This window comes from Mustelus asterias, chromosome 15 (genome assembly GCF_964213995.1).
Source record: "Mustelus asterias chromosome 15, sMusAst1.hap1.1, whole genome shotgun sequence".
NCBI classification, from domain to species: domain Eukaryota; kingdom Metazoa; phylum Chordata; class Chondrichthyes; order Carcharhiniformes; family Triakidae; genus Mustelus; species Mustelus asterias.
In genome coordinates, this window is record NC_135815.1 from 77,512,995 (window position 1) to 77,528,564 (window position 15,570).

Here is a 15,570-nt window from a genome sequence, read left to right on the forward strand (position 1 = left end):
TGTCAGCGCCCCGCTGCAGCCTCCGCTGTGACCTCCATCAACCAGTCGGAGGAAAGCTGCAAGGAGAGCACTGACCAGTCGGCACAGTCATCACCTGACCCATCCACCAGCACAGATACAGTCACCCCGGTGGGACATGTGAGCGGTGAGGTTCTGGGGCACTTTATGATGAGTACCACACAGCCATTGATGCACATCAGGTGGAGGTGGGAATGTCAGAGTGATTGGGCAGTCAGAGGTCTGCCAGAACCAACCAGACATTCAACCCCCAGCCAGGCGCTGAGCTGCTGGAAACAGTTCTCCAGAAGCTGCTGGACAGGCAGAAGCAGAGCCAGGGATTGTAGGAGGAGCTGTCAGCAACATTCCAGCAACTACAAGGCTGTTCGGTGGAGTCCCACAACCTTCAGATGCAGGAGTTGGTAGGAGAATGATACTGAGGCTGAAAGATTTAAATTAAGGAAAGGTTGCATAGACTACATTTTTATTTCTTTGAGTGCAGAAAATTAATGAACAATCTGATCAAGGTGTATAAAGTAGTTTAAAGTTTGGGAGAGTCCAAAACATGGAACACAATCTTAAAATTAGAGTAGGCCTTTGTGGGTGATATTAAGAGACATTTCTTCACACAAAGGATATTGGGAATCTGGAATTCTCCCCCCCAAAAAACTATTGAAACTGAGGCAATTGAAAAATTCAAAATTGCGATGGATTTTTGTTAGGCACAGGTATTAATGGTTACAGAATCAAGAGAAAATAAATAGTGTGATACTGTGCCTTTAAGAAATGTATTTGGGTCATGTTTGGGGGTAGAGTAGTGGCTTGGATTGAGGATTGGCTGACTGATAGGGTTGAAGGTTGGGATAAATGGGTCCTTCTCCAGTTGGTGATCTGTAACAAGTGGGGTCCTGCAGGGTTCAGTTCTCGGACCACAACTATTTACAATCTATATCAGTGATCTACAAGTGGGGACAGAGTGTAACATAGCAAAATTTGCTGATGACACAAAAATAGGTGGGAAAGCAGGCTGTGGAGGGGAGATAAAAAGTTTACAACTAGATATTGACAGGTTAGGGGAATGGGCCAGAATCTGGCAGATGGAGTTTAATGTGGATAATGCAAGGTTATCCATTTTGGCCAGAAAAATAAAAGGGCAAATTCCTATTTAAATGGGAGACAGATTCAAAAGGCATCTGTGCAGAGGGATCTGGGTGTCCATGTGCATGAGTCTCAGAAAGTGGGTATGCAGGTGCAGAATGTTATGAGGAAGGCAAATGGAATCTTGGCATTTATTGCAAATGGTCTAGAATATAAAAGTAGCGAACTATTGTTACAATTGTATAAGGCAATGGTGAGACCACACTTGGAAAAGAGTGTTCAGTTTTGGTCACCTTCTTAGAGAAAGGATGTGGTGGTACAGGAGGCAGTTCAGAAGAGGTTCACTCCATTGATTCCAGGTTTGAAGGGGCTGTGGTGTGAGGAGCAGTTGAGTAACTTGGACTTGTACTCGCTGAAATACAGAAGAATGAGGGGAGATTTGATTGGGGTATATAAAATACTCATCAGGATTGATAAAGTAAATGTTAACCAAATGTTCCCCCTTCTAGAACAATCTAGGACAAGAGGTCATAGTTGTAGAGTAAGGGGGGAGGAGGTTCAAGACAGAGATAAGGAGAAGCTTCTTCTCATAGAGGGTTGTGAATCTATGGAACTCACTGCCCCAGAGTGCAGTGGATGCAGAATCAATCAATGGATTCAAGAAAGAGATAGATCAAAAGCGGGATAAAGGGCTATGGGGAAAATGCAGCGAAATGGAGTTAGGATGAGATGGAGATCAGCCATGATCATATAAAATGGTGGAGCAGGCTCAAAGGGCTGAATTGCCTACTCTCACTCCTAATTCATATGTTCCTATGTTCTTGAGCCGGATCTGCTTTAGCAGTTTGTTTTGTTATCGATGTTGTTTTGTCTGCATCTGGCAGTCCTTTTGTTACTGCAGCAGCATCATTGATCTTAATTGCTAAAAAGTTTGTTTTAATCTGGGATAATGCAGTGTTGTTATTTTTAGTGTTTCCCCGGGGGTTTGCAGAGTAGGGCTTGATTAGTTTGATTGACAGGTAAGGTCATAAGACTGGGCGGGACTAGGCTTACACAGAGAAATCAAGTCAGTTGCTTTTTCGGGAGCTTTAGAAAGAAGGAGTAGCTCTGATTCACTCTGAAGTCTGGAGACTGGAATCTACCAGAGACTAGGGCTTATTTCTCTGAGGCTCTGCTGTTTGAGGATATATCCTTCTCTGGAAATTGCTCTATAGGAGTCAGAAGGCAGGTGCCTTCCTGTATCTGTCCAGAGGGTTAAAAGACTGGGAATCTAGCATCCACGTGGGTATATCTGTTTTTGCTTAAATTGGAACAATAGAGATGGATAACTGTTAAAAATTATACCTTGTCATGTTTAAGTATTTCAATTGGTAGCAGGTATGCTCATTCTTTTTGCTATATTCTAACTGTGTTCTTAAATAAAGTTTGTTTTAATAAAGGCTTCTGAAAGTTAAAGTTTATTTGTTAGTCACAAGTAAGACTTACATTAACACTGCAATGAAGTTACTGTGAAATTCCCTTAGTCGCCACAGTCTGGCGCCTGTTCGGGGTCAATGCACCTAACCAGCATGTCTTTCAGAACGTGGGAGGAAACTGGAGCACCCGGAAGAAACCCGCGCAGACATGGGGAGAACGTGTAAACTCCACACAGACAGTGACCCAAGCCGGGAATCGAACCCGGGTCCCTGGTGCTGTGACGCAGCAGTGCTAACAAGTGGGTCAATCGAATCAGAACTGGAGGAAAAAACCCTTATGCTCACTATACTGCCAAAATCAAATAAAGTTAGGGTCTAGGCTAACTTCACAACATACCTTGGAGGTTCTGATCTGGTCCCTAACAATGGATTTAAGATATAAGTCAGCCATGATCAAGTTAAATGATGGAACAAGTTGAGAGGTTAAATGACCCAATCTTGTTCCAAAATTGCCTAGTGAAGTTTTCATATGACAGCCAGTCGCTTTCTTCAAGTTTTATTTCCCAATATATTTCATTTCCCAACATCTTTTATTTCTTAATATTCACAACTGCTGTGTGAAACTGCCATGTATTACAAAACAACATAAAAATGGGCACATAGATCAGTCAAAGCTAGTCAGGGTCCCCAAATTTCACAATTCTATTACTACAACTATCGTTACAAAAACACAAAAATTCCCAGGTAAGCCACAATTCCCTCTCATTAAAATTGCTGCTCAATAAACATTTTCACAATAAAGTACTTTATTGGCAAAAATTGCGAAACAAAACCAGATATAGACTTCCTCTCGCTATAGGGTGTATTGACACTCCTGGTATGACCATGAAGAATTCATTTGTGACTTGTAATCTTTTCTGGAATCACTGTTGACATAAAGTGGAGTGTAAATGCTGAACTTTCTGGTTATATTTTTCAACTCTGTTGATCATCTGTGTGATTGGTACAAAGGGTGAGCAGGTTGGAGAACGACCTGGAACAGGACACGTGAGTGCACCAAGACAGTCTCTCAGTCTGCTGGGCCATGTTCAAAGTCTGGTGAATATAAGTTCCCAATGTTCACCAGTTTGTTTCAAATCTTAGGTATCTTCTACCACAAGATAACTGGGGTATGTCTTTCAACACCAACCAAATAAACGAACTCAAATTAACTTAGGGACAAATTAAAAGGGGCAGCTCCCCAAAAGGAAGGGGGAACAGCCCGAACCAAAGACAAAGTCGAAAGGAAACTTAAAACGTCAAACCAAAAAGTGATTATCAGGGTCGATAATACACCCCAGCCCCTGCGGTGCCCAGCGGTCGCGGAAGGAACTGGGGTAAAATATACTCAGCCTGATGGAAATGGATATATCATTGAAATAAATCTGGTTAATTAGCGCATATGCCCCATCCCAGAATGGCGAGCCACTGACAGTCCTTCAACAACTTGCATTGCTGCTAGCCACTTCCAGGCTGCTCATTCTGGGCGGTGACTTCAACTGCATCATTGATGTGGTTGGAAAAGCATGCAAAATTTGCTCCGCCTGCAGGCGATGGGGTGAATGTCAGATAGTATCTCCAGGAGGTTAAGAGCCAACAAGCCCTGCGCTTCATCACAGAGGCTTCCAAGATCATTTTCCAGTCCAGAGTCTGCTCCAAGAAGCAAGATGTGATGTGCTCACATTTGCTCTTCCAAAAGGTGCAGAGAGAGAGCTCTGTGATTAGCAGCCTGAAGGTAGAAGACAATTCAGTAAATTCATCGCAGTCCGACATTTTGAGGATCAGCAAATCCTTTTATGACAGACTGTAAGACATGAAGACCACAGATAACAGTCTTTCCTGTCCTCTATCACAGAGGTCTTAAGAGGACAATGATTGGGACAGTGTGGACAAACTGCTAACTCTGGATGAGTTGATTAAAGTCCTCAAGTCCTTTAAGAAAAGTAAAACTCCCAGAAGCGATGGCTTACCGGCTGAGTTGTATTTGGCTCTGTGGGACTGGACTGGCCCTGACCTACTGGAAGTATACGAGAGTATGCTTCTGGAAGGGAGCATGTCAAGATCTATGAGGAAAGGCATCATTACCCTCATCTACAAGCAGAAGGTGGAAAAGGGAAGAAATTAGAAATTGGCGACATATTTCACTGTTGAATGTGGACTACAAAATTCTATCCAAGGTCATCGTCAATCGGGTCAGGTCTGCTCTGGAGATGATGATCCACCCTGACCAGACCTGCTCTGTACCTGGCAGAAAGATCTCTGATAGCTTTGTGCTTCTCAGAGACATGATTAACTACGTGCGGGACAGGGGTGTGGGTACTTGTCTCATCAGCCTGAACCAGGAGGAGGCCTTTGACAGAATATTGCACACCTTCATGATGGATGTGCTCTCCAAAATGGGGTTTGAGGAGGAAATCTGCAATTGGATCCAAACTGCTCTACAAAAACATTAGTAGCACAATTTCAATCGGGTGGGAATCAGAAAGCTTTCCAATTAAATCTGGAATTAGGTAGGCCTGCCCTCTCTTTCCTGTCCTGTTCGTGCGTTGTGTAGAACCCTTCGCTGAGTTCATCAGGAAGGATTCATGTATAACAGGAGTGAAAATCCCTGGAGGCACTCAAGTCAAAGCCTCCCTGTACATGGGCAGTATCACCGTCTTCTGGTCAAATCCGCTGTTTGTGCACAGGCTGAGCAATATCTGTGACCAGTTTGAACTGGCCTCTGGTGCCGAGGTAAATCATTGCAAGAGCGAGACAATGTCTTTGGGAAATGGGCTGACCAATCCCTTGACCCTTTCACCATCAGTTCCGATGACTTGAAGGTACTGGGGTTATGGTTCGGAGGGGCTGGAGCATGTGTTAGAAACTGGAAGGAGTGAGTTAATGAAACAAAAACTGGGCATATGGAAGCAACACTCCCTCTAAGAATCTGGTCATCAGAGGTGAGGCACTCTCGGTGTTACTGTACTTGGCGCAGGTCTGGCCCATTCCTCACTGCCTTGCTACGACATTCACCCAAGCCATTTTCCACCTCATTTGGAAGTTAAAAATGGACCATGTTCACAGGGATGTGATGTATAAACCTTGAGATAATGGGGGAGAAATGTGCTCAACATCACCCTAATCCTGATGGCCACATTTGTATGTGACTGTGCTTGATCCTTGGTACGCAAACATCAAGTATCACTATGTACTGAGATTCTACCCATCCCCAGTGTAGCAAAGGGTGACTCTGGCTACATTACAGAATGCTCCAAGTACCATGGAACCACAGAATCCCTACAGTGCAGAAGCAGGCCATTCGGCCCATTGAATCTGTACTGACTCTCTGAAATAGCAGGTTACACAGGCCCACCTCCCAATACCCTCACCCTGTGCATTTACCATGGCTAATCCACCTAACCTGCACATCTTTGGTCTATGAGAGGTAACCAAAGCAGCTGAAGGAAAGCCCCACAGACATGGAGAGAACGTGCAAACTCCACAAAGATAGTCACTCAAGGCTGGAATTGAACCCAGGTCCTTGGTGCTGTGGGGTAGCAGTGCTAATTACTGTGCCACCATGCCACCCCCTAAGTAGTTGGACCATGTCCTACTACCTGTCCCTCATGGAAAAATTTATACAGATAAACAAACACCTTTGACCACAAATCCATCAGGCAGTGGTCTGCATATAATGTCCTGGAGGTCCAACAGGAAAAGGAGATGGTGGATCCTGTTGGATGGTTCCCTGAGCAGACTGTCAGTCATTTGGTAGAATACCTCATCACCATAACTTTCAAACAAGCACCAAGATATAACTTGGCTGGTGGCAGAAAGGGCCTCCCCCATCAGATTCTTCCTACACGCCCGGAGTCTCAACCATCCGCTCATTGTCCTTCAGGTGACTGTGGTGGGGAAGAGACTATTGCCCACCTCCTTTTGGAGTGTGCCTTTGCAAAAAAGGTCTGGCGATAGATGAAATCGTTTTTGCCTAGGTTCATCCCAAGCAGCTCCAAGACGCACAACCCATTGCTCTACGAGCTGTTTCCAGGGACCCACATCGAGACAAACATCCGTTGCTGGAGGATCATCTGGTGAAAGATGCTCTTTGGTCTGCCTGAATTATGTTCGGCTTCCAGTGCAAGGAGTTGTCCACGACCGAGTGTTGCAGACTGGCACATCCCAAGGTCCGGGTCTAGGTGCTGAAGGATGCCTTATAGCTTGAGGCAGTCACTGCAGAGGCGCAATGGGGAAAGTCACCGCTGTCTTAAGACTTTTGGCCACAGTGAACTGAGGGAAGTGGAATTATACAGAACCCCTTTGAACTTTATGACTCAGATTGAATGTACACAGTGAATATTACATATAGAACAATTGCATTGAAGCATCTCAGAGTGCAACTTGATCTGCATAGACAACTTAAATAGCTTTGCACCATTTATAATGACCACTTGGAAGTGTCTGTATTGTTTCTTTGACAGTGTTGAATCACCTCAACGTGCAATATGGTCTATGCAGAAAACCCAAAGATTATTGCACTGGAGTGATGGCCATTTTGACATGTTTGTAATGTTCTTTCAGATATTTTACCAATAAAGTATATTTATTTCAAAAGTCTAGTGGCCAGAATTGGATACAATGAGGTCGAACAAGGGTTTTATGCCGGTTCATTATGACTTCCTTGCTTTTGTACTCTATGCTCCATTATCAATTCCAAGATTCTTTAATGTAAGCCACTCTCTCAACCTGCCCTGCCACCTTCAATGATCTGTGCACAAATACCCCATAAATCAGTGATCAGTGGTGTTCCGCAGAGATCAGTGCCGGGACCCCTGTTATTTGTAATATATATGAATGGTTTGGAGGAAAATGTAGGTAGTCTGATTATTAAGTTTGCGGATGACAAAGACTTGGGGAGCTGCAGATAGCGAGGAGGATTGCCAGAGAATACAGCAGGGTATAAATAGGCTGGAAATTTGGACAAAGAAATGGCAGGCGGAACTTAAACCGGACAAATGCAAGGTAATGCATTTTGGGTGGTCTAATGCAGGAAGGAAGTATACTGTAAATGGCAGGACCCTTAAAAGCATTTACAAAGGGATCTAGGCGTACAAGTCCACAGTTCCCCGAAAGTGGCAACACAAGTGGATAAGGTGGTCAGGAAGGCGTATGGCATTGGTCAGGGCACAGAGTATAAAAATTGGCAAGTCTTGTTGCAACTGTATAGAACTTTAGTTCGGCCACATTTGGAATACTGTATACAGTTCTGATTGACACACTATCAGAAGGATGTGGAGGCTTTGGAGAGGGTACAGAAAAGGTTTACCAGGATGTTGCCTGATTTGGAGGGTATTAGCTATGAGAAGAGATTGGACAAACTTGGTTTGTTTTCATTTGAATGTCAGAAGTTGAGGGACGACCTGATGGAAGTTTACAAAATTATGAGAAGCATGGATAGAATGGATAGTTGGAGTCTTTTTCCCAGGGTAGAAATTTTGTTCCAGGGCACATAGGTCTAAGATAAAAGGGGAAAAGTTTAAAGGAGATCTGAAAGGCAAGTTTTTTTACACAGAGGGCGGTAAGGGTGGTAAGAATGGGCGGCACGGTGACATAGTGGTTAGCACTGCTACCTCACAGCGCCAGGGACCCGGGTTCGATTCCCGGCTTGGGTCACTGTCTGCGCGGAGTCTGCACATTCTCCCCGTGCCTGCGTGAGTTTCCTCTGGGTACTCCGGTTTCGTCCCACAGTTCGAAAGAAGTGCTGGTTCGGTGCATTGGCCATGCTAAATTCTCCCTCAGTGTACCCAAACAGGCGCCGGAGTGTGGCGACTAGGGAATTTTCACAGTAGCTTCATTGCAGTATTAATGCAAATCTACTTGTGACTAATAAATAAATAAACTTATAAAGTGCCAGGAATGCGCTGCCAGAGGTAGTGGTAGAAGCAGTTATTTAATAGCAACATTTAAAAGGTATCTTGAAAGATACATGAATAGAGGGGTACGGACCAAGTAGAGGCAAAACGTCTTTTGTTTAGAAAGGCGTCATGTATCGGCTCAGGCTTGGTGGGCTGAAGGGCCTCTTTCTATGCTATACTTTTCTTGTTCTAAATCCCTCTGTTCCTTCTTTCAAATTGCATCCTTGTTCTATGAGCTGTTATTTTCTCGGCATGGTGACAGTACTTTTGGAAGGCCTGTTGGGCGGCATGGTGGCACAGTGGTTAGCACTGCTGCCTCACAGTGCCAGGGACCCAGTTTAAATTCCCGGCTTGGGTGACTGTGTGGAATCTGCACGTTCTCCCCGTGTCTGCATGGGTTTCCTTCAAGTGTGCCGGTTTCTTCCCACAGTTGGAGAGAAGTGCTGGTTCGGTGCACTGGCCTTGCTAAATTCTGCCTCAGTGTACCCAAACAAGCGCCGGAGTGTGGCAACTAAGGGATTTTCACCGTAACTTCATTGCAGTGTTAATGTAAGCCTACTTGTGACACTAATAAAATAAACATTGGTCCTGTTCCTTTAATTAAAAAAACCTGACCCCAACACGAGGTCCTAAATTACTTGCAGCCAGTCCCCACAACATAGGGAGTGGAGCAAAAAGGGGATGTATTACTGGTCTGCACTGACCACACCCATGTTTCAAATGTTCAAGATGGCACCGGACTATGGCAATTCTTTGTGAGCTTTATTTGGTTTAATTTGTATGGATAGCATGCAAAACAATAATTTTCACTGTATCTCTGTACATTTGACATAATAAATCAAATCACTGGTGCCCTTATCCGAGTTGAATCTTGTAAACTGTCCTTCTTGCATAACTGGGGGGCCTTAATCTGAGTTTGTTTATTTGGTTTGACCTAAAAAGAGGGCATAACTGGGGGGGGGGGGGGCGTTTCTGTTGTGAGGGCCTCGCCCACCATTGGCCCTGCAGCGTTAGTCAGACTCGGGGCCGCCTTCCCGCTCTCCGGGTTGGCTGAGGGAGGCCTGCGTGATGTCCGGAGCCTGGCCCAGCGGCTGCTCTCCAATAAAGGCGCTAGTGACGAGCAGCCGCCTGACAGTCGGAGGTTGTTGAGGAGAAGGTGCAAAATGGCGATGCTGATGGCGGTGCGGGGAGCGGTGCTTGTTGTGTTGCTGGCCTCTCTGGCCGCTTGTTCGAGTTTGCTGGGCGCCCCCCAGCCCGTGTCCCCCGACAGCCCCGAGGTGCAGAAAGTCGCGCACTTCGCCATCAGCGAGTACAACAAGCTGTCCAACGACATGTACACCAATAAGGTGCTGAGGATCGTGTCTGCTCAGCAGCAGGTAAAGGGCGAGGGGAGTGTTCAACTTCTCCGGTGGAGAAGAGGCCGGGTTTAAAGGGAAGAGTTTGGGGGAAGGCGTCATGAGGAGGAGAATCTGGGTTCAAACTATGGGGAAGTTTGACACCCTGCCAGTAAGTGGGGAAGGGGGAAGGATGCTGTCTTCGGGTTAATGTCCACCAGGACTGAAAAGGAGATAGCAAAACCCTATAAGGGAGCAACATATCTCAAGTTGGATATTGAGAGTGTTATTAATGAAGACATCCTTGGTAGGGAGTCACAGGAGGAGCTATCAGGACAGATTGCCATACAAACCTGGTCAAAGATGTAGGATGCAATCCTAGCAAAAAAAAAGTCACTTTTTTTTGGGTGAGCTTGGCACTGTAATCTTTGCACATGCTATCAATTTTTTGGCTGTTGTGAGTTTCGTGCCAGAAAGGGGGGGGGGGGGGGAGCTGAAGCATGCAAGGAAGTTAGCTGCAGAGCACTTAGGTGCCAATGTGCAGGTGTCTGGATCTCCAAGTGCACTGGGTGATGGGAGACCACCTGCCATGCCTTGCCCCAATCATTGGTGGCAGTGTAAACCCCCACCCCCCTCCCCATGGCAACATGGGCCTTTGGCATCAGAACCCTCCTGCTGAGCTCCCCACCCCTGCAGAGCTCCCCCAACCTGGCCTATGTGCCCCTGCAGAGCTCCCCTCCTTGGCACTGCCCCACTATGCCCTCAACTACCTGGGAGCTTTAATGGCCTCAGATTTCCCTGCCCCCCCCAGTGTAGTCATGGCACCTGGTCCCTGTCGATGAGGATCATGAGTCGTCAGCGAGAGGCTGGAATTGAACATGCAGGCTTTGCTGCATGACAATATTCAAATTGGCTTTGTGCCCTTTCTGGGCATGAAGCTGAACCTGCTGGCAAAATGGGGCTGGAAAGATGGTGTTTGGTGCCAAATGGTTTGGTGTCTCGGCCTTTTTCTGGCTCGCCACACCAATCGACCAGCGCAGCGGACCAGTAAGCTTGTGCCTGTAGGGTCTTTATTTGATTTGATTTATTATTGTGACATGTATTAGTGTACAGTGAAAAGTATTGTTTCTTGTGTGCTATACGGACAAAGCATACCATTCATGGAGAAAGAAACAAGGGAGTGCAGAATGTAGTGTTACAGTCATAGCTAGGGTGTAGAGAAAGATCAACTTAATGCAAGATAGGTCCATTCAAAAATCTGATCGCAGCAGGGAAGAAGCTGTTCTTGAGTTGATTTTAGGAGGAGATAGGTGGGGGGAAAAATTTAGGGAGGGAATTTCAGGGTTTAGAGGCCAAATGGCTGAAGGCACAGTTGTCAATGTGAGATGATTAACATTGGGAATGCTCAAGGGGCTGGAATTGAAATCTCAGACAGGTTGGAGGCGATTAAAAGAAAGGAAGGAGGAGGCCATGAATGAACTTGAAAGCAAGGATTAGGATTTTAAAATTGAGTTTTTCTTGGGACTGGGTGGATTGGATCTACGAAGACACTGGGAGCACAGCAGGTGCAATGGTAAAACTTAAACTCATTAGATGCGATCTTACCAGCTCGTCATGTGAGCCCCAGACACTATTGTCCAGGCTCACTTACCTTAGCCCTGTTTGAGGTCCTTACTGGTGAGAATCACAGATGGACCCCACCAATGGGGACCAGACGTGATGGTGTTGCCAGTGGGACCAGAGGCCATTGAAGCCCCTGGGTGGGCAGAGCTGGGCAGTGCCCACCAGGCATTCTGGCAGTGGCAAGGGTATGCAGCCTGAGGGGGCAGGGTCTTGGGGTATAGCCAGGTTTGTGTGTGGGGGGGGGGGAGGAGGAGAGAGAGGGAGGAGTGACAGATCTCCTGGTATACTGTGTACATACAGAGATTGGGGTGGCTATGCAGTGATGTCCCTAGAGCTCATCAGCTGGCTGAGGCTCCACCCCCATTCCCCACTGGCAAGAATTACATGACATAAATTCCCATTATTTACCTCGCTGTAAAAGACGCCAAGAAAACCTACTGTTTTCTCACCCGTTCGACACTTAGAATTTTTTGAGAAAATTACACCCAATACTTTGAAGTAATAGACTGTTCTCTGGTCACAAATGAAACTTTGATTTGCCACTGAAAACTGTACCACAAATGTATGTTAAATCACTGACTACAAATTGTTTTGGACAGCAATGGAGGGAAGGTGATGGCCTAGTGGTACTTTCGCTAGACTATTAATCCAGAAACTCAGCTAATGTTCTGTGGACCCAGATTCAAATCCTGCCACGGCAGTTGGTGGAATTTGAATTCAATAAATGTACCTGGAATTAAGAATCTACTGACAACCATGAAACAATTGTTTGGAAAAAACCCATCTGGTTCACTAATGTCCTTTTTTAGGAAAGGAAATCTGGCCTTGCATGCGCAATGTGACCCTCAACTGCCCTCTGAAATGGTCGAGCAAGCCACTTAGTTCATGGGCAACAAATGCTGGCCAGCCAGCGACATCCATGTACCACAAATGAATTAAAAAAGCTTTTCAATTTCACTTTCTACGTCCATCAGTGGGATTGCCTGGAAATGAGGTTACGTAGTGAATGGCAAGCCAACAGTTGAAAGATTAATGGTTATTTTGTTGAAATTGTGAAAATTGGAATTTCTGGCATAAAATTCTTGTCCGTGTGGCATACTTAATTTGGATGACTGGAGATTACATTTTGTGCAGAAATGAATTTTTGGGAGTGAACTATATTTACACTTGCAGAAAATCATTCTTATGTTTTAGTTCAAACCTTCAGACTTTTACTAATCTGGATTTGATTTTTTTTTAAATATCGCTTTCTTCCTTTTAGCTTGTTGCTGGGATAAATTACATTCTTCAGGTTGAAGTGGGGAGAACTCGATGCAGAAAGGAAAGCGTTGATAATTTGGAATCCTGTGAATTGCATGAAACTCCACAGGTAATTTCACATTTTGTCTTTACAATAATGGAATGCAAAATTACCTTTAAGTGTCCAATCTTTTCTATAAAGTTTTCTTTGTGTCAATTCTAGTGCTTCATTGGTCAAATATTTTTTTTATACGATTTGGAATTTTAAAATCAAAATGAACTTGTCTTGGAGTGGCAACCTGCACGCTTGCTTTGGAGCACAATGTATGGAGGCTTTTCTCAATCCTCAACTGGGTTTGTAACACCTGTTCTAAGCAGCTTTTCCCTGAAGAAAAGCAAGTAGCCTTGTCACTTGCAGCAGAATCTTTTGTGCTCCTCCAGTTCATTAGTTGGGAGCAACCTAGCCACTTGTTGTATAAGGTATGGGCCTAATGAGTGCACAAGTTCCTTGCGGATGGTATGTGGAAGGAAATAGGAAATAGAAAGGGAAATTTGTGCTGTCACCAGCATGGGAATAAAGTCTTGTGAACATTACTATGAGGCAAAATATAACTTTGATATTTATGAAGGTTGTTCTATAATTTTTCTAGAAGCTAGTTCTAGTTTGAACATATCTAGCTCCTTCATGACTTGTGTGCTAATAGGATTAGACAGGACAGGAGAGGATTGAATTCACAGATTATTCCCTTGTCTAAAGTGATGGGAACTAAATAAGATGAAAATTAAAGTGATACTTGCAAAGCTTTAATTTCTAATTAGATGGAAACATCTATAGGTGTCATTCCTTCCGGCTAAATGACCACATACTGTAAGGATGGATTCTTGAGTAACTTCTGATGTTGTGCAGGAATATATGTCTTGAGCAAGCACTATGTCATCATAAAATACTTGGGGCTATGGCAAACAAAAATGTTTTGTTTCCATGATTCATTGAATATTTTAAACATTTGGATCAATTTTCTCCAATTGATTAAAACTATTTCTATTCTCAGACATCATTGGAAACTGAGTTTCTTCCAGGTTTAAGCTACCCTTGTTGGAGGAGACATGTGATCTAGTTTAAGATTGGCCATGCTAAAGTACCCCTTAGTGTCAGGGAATTAGCAGGGTAAACATGTGGGGTTGCAGGGATAGGGCCTGGGTGGGATTGTTGTCGGTGCAGGCTTGATGGGCCGAATGGCCACCTTCTGCACTGTAGGGATTCCATGAGAGAAGTAACAAGAGAATAAATCCTGGAAAGGCAATCTAATTTACAACTCTTCTTTTCATTTTTCAGAAAAAACTTTGCCACTTTGTGGTTCATTCAATCCCTTGGGAAGAAGAAATTTCTATGACCAGGATGACGTGCAATCAATCAAGCAACTGAATTTCTTCATTGCAGCAGAATAATTTGCATCTGGTTAACACTGTTTAATAATACTTTCAGCATACTGTACTAATAGCAACTATTGACTTTAGGGAAATCATGATGTATAAATATTAAATGCATCACTTGCAAGCAATATTCTGTAGCTTCCATTCAAGCTAAATAAAAGTGTCTAACACTGAACTTGGAGTGACTCAGCAATATGAGGCTGCTGTATTTCTTTCCGAACTTTCATGCATCTTTGATGTAACAATTCTTGCCTTGCAAAAAGCCAGTATATTCTTACCTTTTGGCTAAGATCAAGTGTCAGATGAAGCCCAAGGTGGGGTGCGCTGCCTCATCTTGTCAGCTTGGATCTTGTTTGTCACTCACGAGGGGACCTTAAATTGGATTCAATTGGATTTTGAATTTGGTTTTTGGATCAAGCAAGAAATGGATTTGGATTTGCCTGGTCCATTCTGAGCATTGGCTTTGTAACTTTAAGGATGGAGTACAAGAATTTTTAAAAAGCCAGTATATACTTACCTGCAGGGGAGAGTCAGATCAGACAGGTTGATCTCCCAGGCTAGGGTAGAGTCAATGATCAGGGTAGCTGGTGAGGTTTAGCCGAGGCGTCCCAAAGCAATTTTTCGACGCTATCTTGGCCTTTTGGCTAAGATGAAATGTCAGATCAAGCCCAAAACAGGGTACAGTGCCTTGTCTTGTCAGCTTTGATCTTGTTTGTCCCTCTCGTGGGGACCATGAATTGAATCCAATTTGAATTTTTTTAAAATAAAAAGATTTTAAAAAGCCACTACATGCTCCTGTTCTCAGGAAATTTTAATCAACACCACTGAAAATCAAAGGCCTATCGGAAGACAAGTTAGGAATAACTATTAAAGGCTGCGAAGTGGATTGTGTGGAATTCTTGAATCCAGATCAGATCTGATTGTGATGTGACTTCTGCAATTCACTAGTGCACTATGTTTTGCAACTGTGTCCAAGGCACCGTGAAACAGAAGCATGAACATAGGCATTCTTGGTACACTTTGAGCAAACATGGCTTTGGTGTAATATCAGTGCATGATTAGGGTAAGTAATCTAGAGTCTGCTCTAATATCCGTGCATAATTGGGGTAAGTAATACTGGGTGGGATTTTATGACCTCACCCGAGGTCAACAGACATTTCCATTGTCCACATCTCACCCGCTCCGGGTAGACAGTCGCATTCCGGGTTAAGAGTCTTCTCTATTCCCCTGCCACAGTTTAAATTCTTTTGTCACAATTTTTTCCCTCAAAATCCCTCGCTTTCTGTTCGTTTCTATTATCAATCCTCAAGTCCCAGCGAACTATTTAAATGATGAGAACCAGAGACATTTCAGTTCTGAATTTCCCACTCTATGCTCTCAAATTACTGGTTGTTGATTAACATCGACAGCTGGGGATAGGTGAAGGAAAAGAGCTACATTTCTGCAATTGGGAACTACAATTTTCAATGATTCATAGGTTGCCTCCACCTTGCT

General features: G+C 44.3%; 1 protein-coding gene across 1 annotated transcript; it reads left to right on the plus strand.

Moving 5' to 3' along the window:
* Window positions 1–9,347: 9,347 nt before the first annotated feature.
* On the plus strand, window positions 9,348–14,251 carry LOC144504588 (cystatin-like). The gene is made up of 3 exons (XM_078230162.1): window positions 9,348–9,822; window positions 12,665–12,772; window positions 13,979–14,251. Exons 1-3 carry the CDS (start codon window positions 9,610–9,612, stop codon window positions 14,066–14,068), a joined length of 411 nt encoding a protein of 136 aa, XP_078086288.1. The 5' UTR covers window positions 9,348–9,609; the 3' UTR covers window positions 14,069–14,251.
* Window positions 14,252–15,570: the final 1,319 nt, after the last annotated feature.